Source organism: Haemaphysalis longicornis, unplaced genomic scaffold (genome assembly GCF_048455015.1).
Source record: "Haemaphysalis longicornis isolate Haplotype H1 unplaced genomic scaffold, Haemaphysalis longicornis Haplotype H1 scaffold_1, whole genome shotgun sequence".
Lineage (NCBI taxonomy): Eukaryota > Metazoa > Arthropoda > Arachnida > Ixodida > Ixodidae > Haemaphysalis > Haemaphysalis longicornis.
Genome location: NW_027526203.1, coordinates 405,973,482 through 405,988,096, shown reverse-complemented (window position 1 = coordinate 405,988,096; position 14,615 = coordinate 405,973,482). Strand labels below are relative to the sequence as shown.

Sequence of the window (14,615 nt, the reverse complement as noted above, 5' to 3'; positions counted from 1 at the left end):
TATTACTGCTCTACGCGTACACGACAGAGAAACTTCTTTGCTGGAAATATTTTACCCTCTTTATTTCTTATCGGACTATTCGGACGGCCAGCTTCCTCTCAGTTGAAAAGAAAAAAAAAAAAAACATTGCTTTAACCGCTTCGAAAACCGCAACAGCAGCAAAGCAGCGACAAGTGCTGCAGTTAGCCAACGTGCAGTGGGGGCTGTTTGCGCCGAATGCAGCTGTCACAGTGCTTCCTAGGGAAAGCGAAGGAGTCCCATTGCAGGGCCCCTTTAACGCGTTTCATTACCGCCCGTTTACTTTGTTCCAGCTACGCCCAAGACGTCCACAGATGCATCGCCATTGCTGAGCACAAAACGAAGTGCGTAAATCACAAGCTATTCGACCACGCCCGGGAATTTGTTAAGCACGCCACGAGTGACAAGCGTCATATCTGCGCTCTGAACGTCTGTAAGTATTGTTCAAGTTTATAGCACCACACATGACGAAAGGGACTTCCGCTGGTACCGGTAAAAGGGACCGAACACGGGCCTGTACGCCGTACGCCGGACATTGGCTCCGGTAAAATCACGAAACAGATGGCCCCCTCCTTCAGTCGGGGACCAGTCAAACATTCATTTGAATAAACTTTCTCTGCCTTTGTGCTTAATATAGCGCCCGTAGCTGTTACTATACGCATATAAAATATGCGCACACAACTCAGCAAGGTCGTTGAAGGCGGATCCGTAAGATTCAACGCATATCGGAAAAAATCATGACAGGAACAGCGACGTTGGCTGACTAGAAACAAATAGTTTTCTATAAATATAACTTCATTACTGCGCGGCATGGCAGTTAGTGTTTTAATAAATTTTCTAAAAGCTTTTAGCGGTTAATTTGAAATATGGGATTTTGCACCAGAATTAACTGCTAACATTTTTTATTTCTCAAATGAGTAGGATGACCCTGCGCAGCGTATGTATTTAGATGAGTCACGCACGGAGTAGTTTAAGCAGTTCCTACCTGCGACCTTGCTCGTCCATCACACTGTAACGAGTGCTGACGAAACGAAACTCTTAAAAATCTACTTCCCCCTTAACATTGTGCTACTTAAACGCAGAAATTTTGGTCTGTGTCTGTGTCTGAGACTCGATTCAGCCACCCGGCCAAAGCGAAATATAATCTGCGCAATAGTCATGTGCTCACAGCCAAATATAAACGTCTGAGTCCGGTGTCAGTTCTCATACACTTGTCAACATTGTTAAACAAGAACATGATTTTTTAAAAAAATTCACGAGACCTGGTTTTTTCGATAGCAAATAAAATACTAAATCAAAGGCAGAAAACCGTCGCCTGCTGTTGCCAGCGCTCCCTCCTGGCGGCATTTAAGAAATCGAACGGCCATTGCAACGAATGGTTCCACTAGATGGTATCCACGTTCCGCTTGGAACACACGGGAAGTAGGGCATCGTGGTTGAATAAATGTTGTAGTAGAGTGCCTCAATTCACGCGCGTCTCCGTTGTACGGCAGCGCTGGCATCGAGACACCCGACTTGGAGGAGTAGAACGCGGTAAATTTAAATTGATTTGAGCAAACCTCGTTCCTCCCATATTATCTTATGAGGAACGGGACGGGAAAGGAACAGCATGAGAGGTGAGCGGGAAAGAGAAGGGAGACCTTCACTTCGCAAGGGCGCCAGTCGACTATCGTCTTTCGGCGACATTTGCAACGAAAGGAGCAGATACAGCAACCCGAGAAACCTTCGAATTAAACAACTGTCATGATTGACACCCCTAATCACCAGATGTTAGCTTTCAGCTCACAGCTTTCCAATGTTTTTGTTGCAGACTACCGTACTTAATCAATGCTGTAAACTTTTTTTTTTTTTTTGCTGGATATTGTCCTGCCCTCGGTAATTTTGGCTTTTTTGTGTGTGTGAGGGAGGGGGGAGGGGGGCGGTGTAAGGCGTTTTGTTTCCAGTCAGCGGTTTTCTAAGTGACTCGACTTCCCGCACACAATCCAGCCGCCAGAGCGGGTTTATCTCGACTAAACTAGAAAAACATTTTCCACCCTCAGTGCGAAAACAATTCATATTTTAAGTAAATACGTAACCATGGTAAGCAGCCACCTTGGTGTGCATTGACAACACAGAGCGCACATTCGCTGATCTCCGAAATGGATTTAATGTTCTAAATAAAAACCATCAAATTATATTTGCGCCAATAAGCAATTCATAAGCGTACTTTTCCCGTTTCTTTTTTACCAGCGTCAATGAGTATCCAGGCACTCGGACCCCACATGAAGTCCAAATGTAAGCACACGTCGGTGATGAAGCGAGCCCTCACCTGTGCCCTTCAGTTCCAAAACACCATCGACGGCCACATGAACGGCAAGCTGACCATTGGTGTAGCCTGCGGGTACGTGTCCTACTGCGCTCAAAATAACGCACCCTCTGTGGGAACGGTAGCGTAGGGCTGCGTGCATGCGAGCCTGACGTCTACAAGAGGGCAGCAGCACGTCACTAGTACACCCCCTTTCAAGTGGCGTTATTTCTGTCGAGTACGACATATAATAAGGCTGCAAAACACTCGTGGACTTTGCGTGCACGATCTTAGCCGACTGCTACCTATGTCTGCAGTACTACGCGTGCCACACCGCTTTTTACCAGCCATGCCTTCAAAATCACCGAGACGGTCTGCAATATCCGGACAAGGAACTCGGTCATCGCTCATGTTCAGGGAAAAACCAGTGAAAAACACGCTACACACGAGGAGAGGCAAGACAAGGACAATCACTGTTAAGGCAGATTTCGCAAGACAGCGCCAGTAGGTGGTCGGTTAAAAACACGCATCACGCTTACAAGGAACGGAATGCGAAGAATTCCTTGAGCTCAGCAACGCCTATTATGTACGTTGATCGAGCACGGCAGCCGTACACAACCACGACTCAGGTCTTTCTATAGATGATCAATATCAAAATTATCAAGGAGCTATGACAGACCACTGCGGTTCCATGTTACTCTAACAGCTAGAAGGTGGGATGTTCGAGGTGAATTTGGGCACGTGGCGCAATTTGAGGAGGATAGGCGTCATTCGTGTCGTCATAAGGCAGGACAGAACAAAACATACGCGTGTACGTCAGTAGCTGGCACGTGACATTACCAAAAATAGTGAACCACTTCGCAGTACGCTCCAAGATAAGAGACCTGGATAAATGGGCAGGCTGTCGCTGGGCATGGGGTTCCCAAACATAACAGATTCGCTGACGGGATGGCAAAGCATCAATATTGCATCCATTTTTAGTAACGCCGTCAACTAGTAGCTGAGAAACTGAGCTTTTTTCCTGTGGTTCAAAGCCCGTTGGGCAATTAAATCACATAAACCTGCGTACTAGCACCAAACTATGCCACGGTTTTTATAGCTTTTGTTCGGAGCCCCAGGTGACCGCCGGGTTTGCCTGATGCCCATTCAATAGGTTGGCCAATCCTACGAGGGATGGTTGTGAGTTGCTCTTCTGACCAGCAACACCACCGAGATTTCTTTATGAAACCAAGCATGACGCTGTCGCGTTGCTTCTCTGTACTGCAAATAACTGATGTCACTCACCATCGTGCCACATGAGGCATTTGACCCTTAGTGCGAGTTCAGTGCACGAGGTTGTTCCGTGTTTCTTTCGACGGGTCCTTTTAGGTTGCTGGGGCATAGCCGGTAGCGCAGTTACTTCGCAATGATTTCGCAGTCGGTAAAGCGCTCGGTACCAGACGCTCGGTACTTTTTGTACGACCGCCGCAGTATGAAACTGCGTCACTGGTCCGGAACCGAGGGCGTCACGATACTGCCTTTCTGCCTTGGTGCCCTACGGCGCCTGGCATTAGTTAGGTCGACTCGGGAAAGAACACTATGGCTCGCTCGACCAGTTAACTTGCCCATGAGTTCATTACATTCGGTAAGGCACTTGTTTTGCGAAGTAATGTTGTCAGGTAGATTGAATGCAAATGAGATTGGCTCGCCTGATCAAGCTGTGCACGCCATGTGCAAAGAAACAGGCTTTCTGCCCAATAACCTAATTGCTCATGCCGTTCCATTGCTGGTTTCGGATAGGGGGAAATTACGGCATCACTTTATTCATTGCAACCAGTGTAGCAGTTGTGTAACTAAACCTCGTAAAAAAAAAAACAGGGTAAAAAGCTAGTTTTTTGCATGATTTTTTTTTCTCGCTGCTCCCTGCCTCAAGGTAATTCGTGAAGACAGCGACGACGCAAAGAACGGCGAGCATATTTCTTTCCATGGGTATAATTTCCTGTCATCTTGTAGGGATACATCATCGCGTGGTGGTGGAGTAGCACTTCTTATCAAGTCTTCCGTGCTGTATAACGTTAGACAGGATGTATCGGTTATTGACGATGTCTCAGAAACCATATTCGTAACACTAACATCTGGAACAGTTGTAGGCGTCGTCTATCGACCTCCTAGTTCTAGCGTACCGCTCTTCCTTGACAGAATGGAAAATATTCTCAACGTTTTGAGCTTCGGCAATAAGCATCCTATACTAATTACAGGTGACTTTAACATTGACACCTCAGCGGGACAAAACATTGATTATACATTACTTCTGCAGTCATATAGTTTTTATAACCTGATTAATGTGCCTACCAGAATCACAAAAAATACCGCCACGACCATTGACCATATTTTGAGTAACAAGGACTCAGTCTTTGCTGGCGTTTACGATGAAAGCGTTAGCGACCATTCCCCTGTGTTTGCTTTGCTTCGCACTGATAAGGCCGCTCCCGATAACAAGAAACCTACTACGAATGCGAGGATCAATTATGCCCAGCTGCGCAGTAAGCTTCAAAACACGCACTACCATGACATCTTGTCTGAAGACGTGCATACAGAGTATTTAAACTTTGTTAGTTCTTCATCGTCCATAATTTCCAGCTGCACAACCCACCATAACTGCAAGTACGAGCAGCCACTCTGCCCGTGGATGACAAAGCCCATACTGAACGCCATAAAAGAACGAAACGCGTGGTATCGTAAATGGAAGCTACATAAACAGAACGACTTCTGCGCGCAGCAATTCCGACTCGTTAGGAACAAAGTGGTCGATATGATAAGAAAAAGAAAGAAAGAATACTATACTTCACAGGTGCAGCAAGCGCAAGGCAATGCTGAAAAAATGTGGGATGTTATCAATAACGTTGTAGGCAAACCCACTAAAATATCTGTCATTCAAGACTCAGTTGATACTAGTACCGTAGAAAAATTTAATTCATACTTTACTACCATAGGGTCGCACTTAGCTAGCCAGGTTCCTTCGACGCAATGGGATGCAAGCGGCAACGCGATGTTATGCTCCTTTACAATTGACGAAATTGACTATCCTGAAATTGTGAACGTGATATCAATGCTGGCAGACAGGAAAGCCGCCGGTCATGATGGTATAACCGTTCGTGTACTGAAGGAGAATATTGATGTACTTGGGCCTCAATTACTTCGTCTGTTTAATTATGCCATAATTAAAGGGGTATACCCTGACAACCTAAAAGTAGCAAGGGTGTCACCAATTTTCAAAAGCGGTGACCGTAATGAACCAGCCAGTTATCGGCCAATATCCGCATTGAGCGTTATAAACACTGTGTTTGAAAAGCTTATCTCTGTTCGTCTACGAAAATACACAGAACATAATAAAATTATAACGTCAGCCTAACATGGATTTACTACAAATAGGTCCACGTCCTCTGCTGTAATGGCATCAACTCAAGAAGTGTACTCCTCCTTACATAACAGCGAAATAGCGGGTGTGGTTTTTCTTGACCTCAAAAAGGCCTTCGACTCCGTAACGCACTCGATTTCTTGGAAATCTTAGAAAACTACGGGTTTCAGGGACGCACCCTAGAATTCTTCTCCAGCTACTTGTCCAATCGCAAACAGTATATTTCTGTTGCCGATGTTTCATCATCACAATTAGAAATATCAACAGGTATCCCTCAGGGCTCGGTCCTCGGTCCGGTGCTATTTTCCCTGTACGTTAACGACCTTTCTACGTATTTGACATCATCCAAGGTTATAATGTATGCGGACGATACCGCAATTATAGTGAGTGGTAAATCAGCTGAACATGTAGCAAGTGCGATAAATCATGAGTTGTTGCGATTATCAAATTGGCTTAACGGGCATAAATTAACTCTAAACAGTTCGAAAACAAAGTATATGCTTTTCCGTACCCCGCATAGACAATTTGATGGAGACTCCATGAAAATATATTTCAATGGTTGTTTGCTGGAGCAAGTTGATTCCATCAAATATCTAGGCGTGACTCTGGACTGCCATATGAACTGGAAAGGGCATATACAAATGATCTCCTCTAAACTTGCATCGTCCTGTTTCGCCCTTTTAAGAAGTAGAACGTACTTCAGTATCTCAATTCTGAAGGTTATTTACTACTCACTCTTTCATTGTCACTTGACATATTGTTGCGAATCTTGGGCATTCACATATCAAACGTATTTAGATCCCATCGTGCGCCTTCAAAAACGAGCATTACGTATTATGACATTTTCTAACTCTTGTGTTCGCAGCCGTCCGTTATTCTCTGAGCTTCAAATACTTCCATTCTTGCTTGTCCGTGAAATGAAGGTCTGTATAGTTGTCAACAAAATCATTCTCCAATGCCATCCTTTTTCAATAAATTTGTTTGTGTTGCGTACACAAGGAACACTAGGAATGCAAGTAACGTGCATTTTAACTTGCCTGTAACCCGAAATACCTATGGTCAATGGCTACTACAATATTACGGAGCAAAAGTTTGGAACACTTTACCTATAGAAATAAAAACAGCTAATAACTTTGTATTTGCACTAAAAAGGTACTACCTATCCAACATCGCATGAACCCGGGTTCCTTTTGTTATGTTCAATTTTTTGTTATTATTTGGTTTTCGTGCGGTGTTTTGTAATCAGTATCTTTTCACTCACCGGTATAATGTTTGCTGCTGTATTGTGTATTTATGTAATGGGCCTAAACTAGCTTCGGCTATTGGCCCAACAGTTTGTGTCACGTATTTTGTACAAGTTGTTAGTGAATAAAAAAAAGAAAAAAGCAGTTGTTATCGCTTTCACACATTTCTTGGCCTTGGGAAGAAATGAGTACCGTGAACTCGAGCACCAAGTTGGCTTCACCTCACAGCCGGGGTGTGCTAAGCCGCAGCTTGCGATTCTCGGATTACATTCACGGCACAGGGAGAACACTGACCCCCAGCGGGTTCGGGTCACCTCGCTGCCAAAGCGCACCGGACAACACGATCGGTTTCATGCCCTGCACGGCCAGGGTATCGGCGCTTTGCCGCCTCCATGGTCGGTTACCTGGCTTGCAGTTCGCGAGTGCATTGTGCGGGCATGCTATTTCACTTTTTCCTCCCCCGTCGCAGGTACGTCACTCGGCTGCAGAACTGCCTGACAGCGTCACTCGATGGCACGGACTGCATCGCGGAGTCGGGTGTGAACGCGCAGCTGAAGACCTACAAGCGCGTGCTGCAAGACGCGTACCACCTGGAATGTGAGGCAGTCGACCGCGCGGCACCTCAGAGCAAAGCGCAGCTACACATCAGAAGTGCGGCGAGGAAGCCCAGGCGCAGGGAAGCCGTGCACAGTAACCTGAGACAGAGCGCGCTGCGGCGCTACCTGAACCAGAACGCACACATGTCGAAGCAGACCGGAGGTCGCAGCAGCTACGACGAAGACGACGACTACGAGCTCATCTCGAAGAGGCAGAAGCCAGTGTTCGTCAGCCCCACGGGCAAGCTGATGGAGGACCCGGACGGCTTCCGTGACGATGACAACTACGACATGCTGCGCTCGGACGCCTACCAGTACCGTGACCTCAGCAGGAAGAACCAGCGTGAGTTGGAGGATTACGAGGACTTCGCCGACCTCGAGCCCGACGTGAGGCCCGGCCGCAGGCACGGACGTCGCAGATTTCACGGTAAAGGAGGCAGGGCCAAGAAGTTGGTGGCCGCGGACCCGGTGGCGGCGAGCAAGGCGAGACACGCCAAGCGCGACAAGCGGCGCAAACTCGCCTACGAGGACGAGTACTTCTTCGACAACGAGCCAGACGAGGAATCGGTGATCGCGGGCCTACCCGACAACATGGCCATGTTCCAGCACATCAAGCATAGGCCCGAGATGGACGTGGAGCGGCTGCTAAGCAGCAACGCCAGCGCCAACGGCTCCGTCGCCGCCAGCATGGCTAACCGTAAGATTTTTACAGGATACGAAGTAAGGCTGGCCGCGTCAATACTAAACCAGCCAAAGCAGCGAGCCTGTAATAGCTCGTGCAGCATCGTCGCCGTGGCGTGGGTTTGCATCATCGGCCGGGGCCCTATTGCAATACCTTACAGTACCTTCGTGTTCTCATGCGTTTGAAATTTTATAGCGGTTTCTCAATCGATACGCTAGCCCTGCAGCTGCTGCCATTTAAAGGGACACTGAAGTGAATTTGTCAAGCTCCCGTTTTTGCTTGCACTGCGTAGACTGGCTCAAATTAGCACACTTTTCATCGTTTATCCGGTTGACAAATCGGTAATTATTGTACAAAGCGCGAAAGAAAAAAATTCCCCCGCATTTCCCCGAGGGGGAGAATGTGAAAGTGCGAATGCACGGTTGTCGGCCCGCTTGCGGCGCTTGCGCTCGGCCCCCGCAGCCCACCGCCTCGCCGCCTTCTCTTCCATCTCTTCCATCGGGTTTGTAGTATCACGTGTACACCACGCAGTTATCAAGCCGCTATAACGCCGCTGAGTCGCCAACGCACGCCGCTGACGACGTAGTTTGAATGCGTTAAAGATATAAGGCGCGTCTAACACTGATATCACCGTCGCGTCCGTGGCTTGGTCGGTAGCGCGTCGAGCTGCGGCCGCAAAGTCCTCGGATCGAAACCTGGCGCCGGATGCTGTTTCTTTTTCAAATATAAAGGAGCACTGCGGACGCCAACGCCGCCGCCGGCGGTGGATGGTTTGGGGTCGCTTATAAAGTGCATTCGCACTTAAAAAAACTACCATGCGCGGTTTGCGGTGGCCGCACCAACTAAGGCTGTGACTTTGGGAGGAGGGGGTACCGTGATTGGACGATACCCAAGGTTAGCAATCAAACAAGTTTCGGTTTCGGTTCTGTAAAACACAACCGAAGGCGTTGTTGGATGGGCATTCTCAATATCTAAATCATCGTACTGCACTTCTGCCATGTTTTCGGCTGTAAAGTGCATAAGATAAGCCTCCCAGGACGGCTTGGAATCTTAGCATTCACTAGCCGAGGCCTACGCAGTGCATGAGCGCCCTCCGCGTCCCCGCAGACGCTCAAATGCCATGCGCTTTTCCCCCATATTTGGAGCTTGCCTCACTCATGCCTGTATCGTAAAAAGCGTGTTCGAACCAGGCCAAGGGTCTGTTGATTCTGGCCTGTGTCCACTGCCCGCAAGCAGTCGGTGCTTATGGCAACAGCACGCCAACGAGAACTCGCTAGCGCGCCAGTGCCAGCCTGCGCGCGTTCTGTGAACTAGTTCGTGGAGCAATGAACGTTACGGCCCAAAAATGGTGAACTGAGTACAGAAAAAAATCGGCCGAAAACGAAAAAGTTAACTTATAAAAAAAAAAAACTGTAACCGCGGGGATTCGAACTTGTCACTTGCAAAACACTTGCGGTGATATCCCTAGCGCTCCAAACCACTCGGCCACCCGGCGAGTGCGGCAAACCTTGGAAATATAATGTATATAATGTATAACCAGTTTACACTTTTATTTAGTTTTAGCATTCCAAGCAGCGTAGGTGACTATTTGTTGTTTTGCGCTCGTGCAGTAAGCATGCCCCAAGTTTCCACAATATCTCACTCTAGCAATTGCATTTCTTAGACGGAAAAGCGTTCGCAGATGCGTAGTCGTGCTGCTGGCCGCTGTGCTTGTTCGCCCAGCGCAGAAAAGTGCTTCCCGCACCCTAGTTTTACGCTGTGCGGCAAAAATATCAGTTGATTTTATTTCCTTAGTACCTATATTGACTTCGCTGACTCTTCTCCCGCCTCAAGAGGCTTTATATTTTCCTCCTGGCGTACCAGTCAGCGAAGCGTCGCGTGTGCGCTTGTGTGAAGCGACCTTGACTTGGAGCTAGATACAGTGTACAAACTAACCAAGTAAATAAAGGCACATTCTTCCATTCACAAACGTGTCCTGGCTTCGTTTCAACTGAGCGAACGAATTGCGACGACCCGTCGGCGGCCGGCGGACGAAACGCTGGGCCGACTGACTCTGCCTGAAGGCCGGGGAGCCGTGCAGTAGCGCAGCCAATTGCGAGCTCGGCTCCTCCCGACGTCACACGAAAACGCCACAGAAAATGGGCGAGCGTAAAGAGAGGAGGACAGCATGTTCGAATTAATTTTTCTACTAAATAAAATCGCGTAAACGCGCCCAGAGTGGTCGAAACATGGCTTGGGGACTCCGGACTACAATTTGCGCTAGTAATCCCGCAGTGTTTACATATCACTTCAGTGTCCCTTTAAGCTCTAGATGGAGTCCATATTGTACCTATGCTTGACTATAGCGTCCGTCCTCATTTTTATTATCGCAGAAAAAGAATCGCCCTGCAACAGTGCCGACCTACAAACGGAAGTGAACAAGTGCAACGTCACCCTAACGAAGCTGGTGGCTCTGTGGCCCCAGTCCATGATCAATCAGAAAGATCTTGTCGTGAACAGGAAGGCATATGATGCAACCATCTGTAGGTAAGCGGCTGCCATTCAATTGCTCGACTTCTTTTAGCGCGTTTGTTTTCTAGCCAGTCACTCATTCTGAACAGCCGATATTTAAACGGCTACCGTTTGAACTAGAAGCTTGGACTTGGAATTTCATCGTGGCACACGACGCCCGAACAATAAACTCTAACGAAATGAGGGACGGACACATTGCATTGCATTGCAACACCTCAATTTGCAATCGTGCCTCTCCTTTCGCAGTGATGTACGGAGTTACAACGCCTGCTTGACGTTCGCCATGCAAGCTACGGGATGTGGTGAACATCTGCCCACACTCAAGAATATCGTCAAAGAACAGCAGTACCGCTACGGCCTGGGCTTCTGCACTGCAGCAGCCACCCTTGGCAAGCTGCCCGCAACGCTGCTGCTACTACTTTCGCTGGCATTAACTCTGCTACACCAAAGCCGATGATTGCACCTGGGAAATAAAGTTGTTGCTTTGTTCAACAGGAAATCGTGACTCACGTAACACCAAGACTTTTCTCCACTGTTCGAACTTTCACCCCAAAAGCCTGCGCATGACTAGATAACGCTCCCCGTGCGGAGCGCCTGCCCCGTGTGTATAGCCTGCACTGAAAGCGCGCAAAATCTATTGAAGCCCAAGATCTATTCCAGTACTATTTATCCCCGAAACGGCACCAAGATTCATTCACAGCTGTGGAAATAACGAGAAAGTATAGGCGAATGAAACCACGCACCACGGCATGGCTGGTATCATAGCCGGGAGCAGATACTGAGCGTAACCAGGTGATCTGTGCGAGCCGCAGGACAGCTAAACGCGTAGAATTCGCAATAAGATCGACCAGGACTTAGTGGTTATCGCGCGTACACGCTACAACGTAATGGGAGGGGGCTGGGGGAGGGGGCTGGGGGAGGGGGCGCAAGTGAGTAGGGTAATAGCGTACGTGCGAGTAAGGTTAGCCATTCGCTGAAATCGAGCTAAGTGGACAGGATTATCCGTACAAGAAACTGCCTTGTCCGAAAGCCCTACCCTAATCTAAGATAATCCTCGCGAGCTAATTGAGGTCTGCAGTCCGACAGCGAAGAGTGCGCTCAGGTCGCTCGGAAAAGCCTGCTTCCTGTGATGAACAGTCTGACAGCGTGGAAGTGCTTGGTTGTGGATGGAAAAGTTAGATTTAAATTCGCTCGCAGAAGCCAACTGGCAGATTTTAACTTTGTAACAATGTACGAATGAAGAAACGTCGGAAACAGAAGTATTAAGTGGAGAGACACAAGAAAATTACAGGCCGTATATCCCCAATTCACATGCGATAAAGCATTGCCGATTCAGAAAATAGGAGAAACGCACAGGCCGGCTTGAGTTTGTGTCCAAGCTGTGCACAAGTACAGTTCAACCTGGACGCAATGAAACTCTATGTAACGAATTCCTGGATTTAACGAAGTTTTTCAATTCCCAATTTCCAGCCCAATTGAAACCCGTGTGTTTACCGCCTTCATGGAACGAAGACGTTGCTACGGTTAACCTTGATGTAATCAATTCACTACGCTGATGCACCATTATTTCCTGCACTTTTTCTGAAAATTCGGCTGGAGAAATCCACTAATTTAGCGAACTTCGCCCGCACCGCAACCTACCGTGCGTTTCCAGCGTGACTGCGGTGTCGGTTAGGTGCTAGGGCTGCCTGTCGGCGTGTAGTCGCGCTTCTCTACTGCCATCTGTGGTGTCGGTTCGTAGGTGATGAGTTCTGCTCCCAGAAAACGGAAAGTTTTGTCAAGACAGGCTCTCAGTTTTAAAGGCCGTCGCCGCCGGCGAGAAGAAAGAATTTCGCCGCCCGGTAGAGCGGTGCAGTATCCCAGCTAGCACCCTCCCAACAAATTTGAAGGCGGCAAAGAGCATAAAAGTTCGCGAAAAGGCGCCTTTTCAGCATAAGTTTGATTCTTGAAAGGGCTTAAGGCACCGAAAAGTGTGAAAAGGCAAAAGTGGTATTTAAGTTGCGCAAATCACGCAGTGTTTCACTGTGAAATAAATTCTTTAGTACGAGTTCACCATCACTGATGTCTAGCATTTTGGTTTAGTTTCTGTTAAATTCACGCGAGCCTGTACTCGAAACCTGCATGTAACGAAAACCTGCACGTAACGAAAAATTGCCAATTTTAGATGCGAAAGCATCTTATGGTCTCGGCATGTCCCGCGTCGGCGTCCGCACTCACACTGCGCATGCGCAACTGTCCTCCTTACACCCACAGCTGCGCGATACTACACAATAAAAAAAAGAAATAGTAAACGGCGCCCGGTTTCGATCCCACGACTCTCTGGCCGCAACGGGAGGTACGCGGTGCTCTTCCCACTACGCTACAAATCCGGGACAGGAGCAAGTTCTACGAACGCGCCTTGTGTCATTGACTCATTCAAACTACGTCAAGAAGCTACTGATACAACGAAGGCACGCGAAGCTGAACGTCAACGGAAACGACGAACTGAAAACTTGATGTTGAATTGCCCGTGGGAAAGCTGTGGCGGGAAGCGCCACGAGCCTTGCAGCTCAACTAGCCCCGTCCGCAGCGCCTCTGATGCTGATTGTGGCAGGATGCCCCTAGGGATTGGCCAACCAAAGAATCCATCACGAGATAGGTTCGCGTTCAACCACCGTCGTCATCTTCCCGTAGGGGAACCGCCGAAGAAGAAGACAAAGCTGCGAAGAGGAGTGCGTGTACATTGCTCTGAGCCGGTGCACCAATGTCAACAACCTTTACCTCACCAACGCTGACGGAGACTACCGATTCTACCACAGAGACAACATCGACAAGAACATGATGGACGAGTTTCCGCGCCTCGAGAACCACCGCGTACTCACCGTCACACAACAGTACTTGCGTGCCTTTGCCACCGGTGTGGATCCGGGTGCAGAATTCCCTCTGGCGCTACTAAGCACCAGATCATTCAACATAACGGCAACACAATGGAACCACACGGAACCCCCATGATGCTTCGCATCCTCATCAGGGTTCCCCACGGGAAGATGGTGTAATTTTAGATGCGACTGCATCTCATTCACTCGCCTTGTCCCTCCATACGGCGTTGTTGTTGCCCGTCCACACCCCTCCCCCATTCTCCTCGCCGCGCGAGCTGCGCTCTCCGCCGCTCACCCCTCTCCTCTCCGATAGCGAACACTCTCTCGCGAGCGGCATTGGACTGAATTCGATTGGCTTGGTTTGGCTTGGATTTGGATTGGATTGGATTAAAGTGGATTGTGTTGGATTGTGTAGCGTCATAGCCGCGCCACGTTGCGTCATAGCCGCGGTCGTTCCAGCACCGGCGTTCCGATTTCGGGCACGTGCATAGACTTGATCTTTGCTGCAAATTGCACGGTGGTCCCGTTACTTCACCATCCACTACCCGTACACTTCAGCGACCACAAGGCTGTCATCGTTAACGTTACGCCGCGTGTTAAATAAAGAATACATCATACGCGTTCCTCACACGTTTCAAGCAATTAGAGAATCAACCCAACGGAAACACCAAGTGAACCCCCAAGGTGCGTCGCATCTCCAGAGGGTTCCCCTCGCGGGAAGGTGGGGTAATTTTTTTGTCAACTTCGTTATATCCCGGTTTAACTGTATACCGTAGTCCCAAAGAAGCGAAATGCTACCACGGCGTCGAACCGGAACAGACTGAGAACCGGAATCGGAACTAAACCAGTACTCTTGCTGAAAGTGGACCTGAATTTAAATTGTTACTTTAGCGTTCAATAATCACCCCCACTGCAGCTGACCACCGAGCGTTCTTCCTAACGTCACCAGGAACACAAGGATACCATCTGCATCACTGAGTCCAGAATTCGCAATTTTGCAAGCATCTCAAGACAGGCGCGCTAAG

The 14,615-nt window shown here is 48.5% G+C and overlaps 1 protein-coding gene across 1 annotated transcript in view; it reads left to right on the top strand.

The window, feature by feature from the left end:
* The window catches only part of LOC144161322 (uncharacterized), a 172,320-nt gene extending 161,126 nt beyond the window's left edge, over window positions 1–11,194 (top strand). Inside the window, exons 23-27 of the mRNA XM_077692103.1 lie at window positions 312–451; window positions 2,248–2,398; window positions 7,413–8,236; window positions 10,594–10,747; window positions 10,979–11,194. Of these exons, the coding sequence (XP_077548229.1) occupies window positions 312–451; window positions 2,248–2,398; window positions 7,413–8,236; window positions 10,594–10,747; window positions 10,979–11,189 (1,480 nt within the window). The 3' untranslated portion in view covers window positions 11,190–11,194. The remainder of the gene's footprint in view (window positions 1–311; window positions 452–2,247; window positions 2,399–7,412; window positions 8,237–10,593; window positions 10,748–10,978) is intronic.
* Window positions 11,195–14,615: the final 3,421 nt, after the last annotated feature.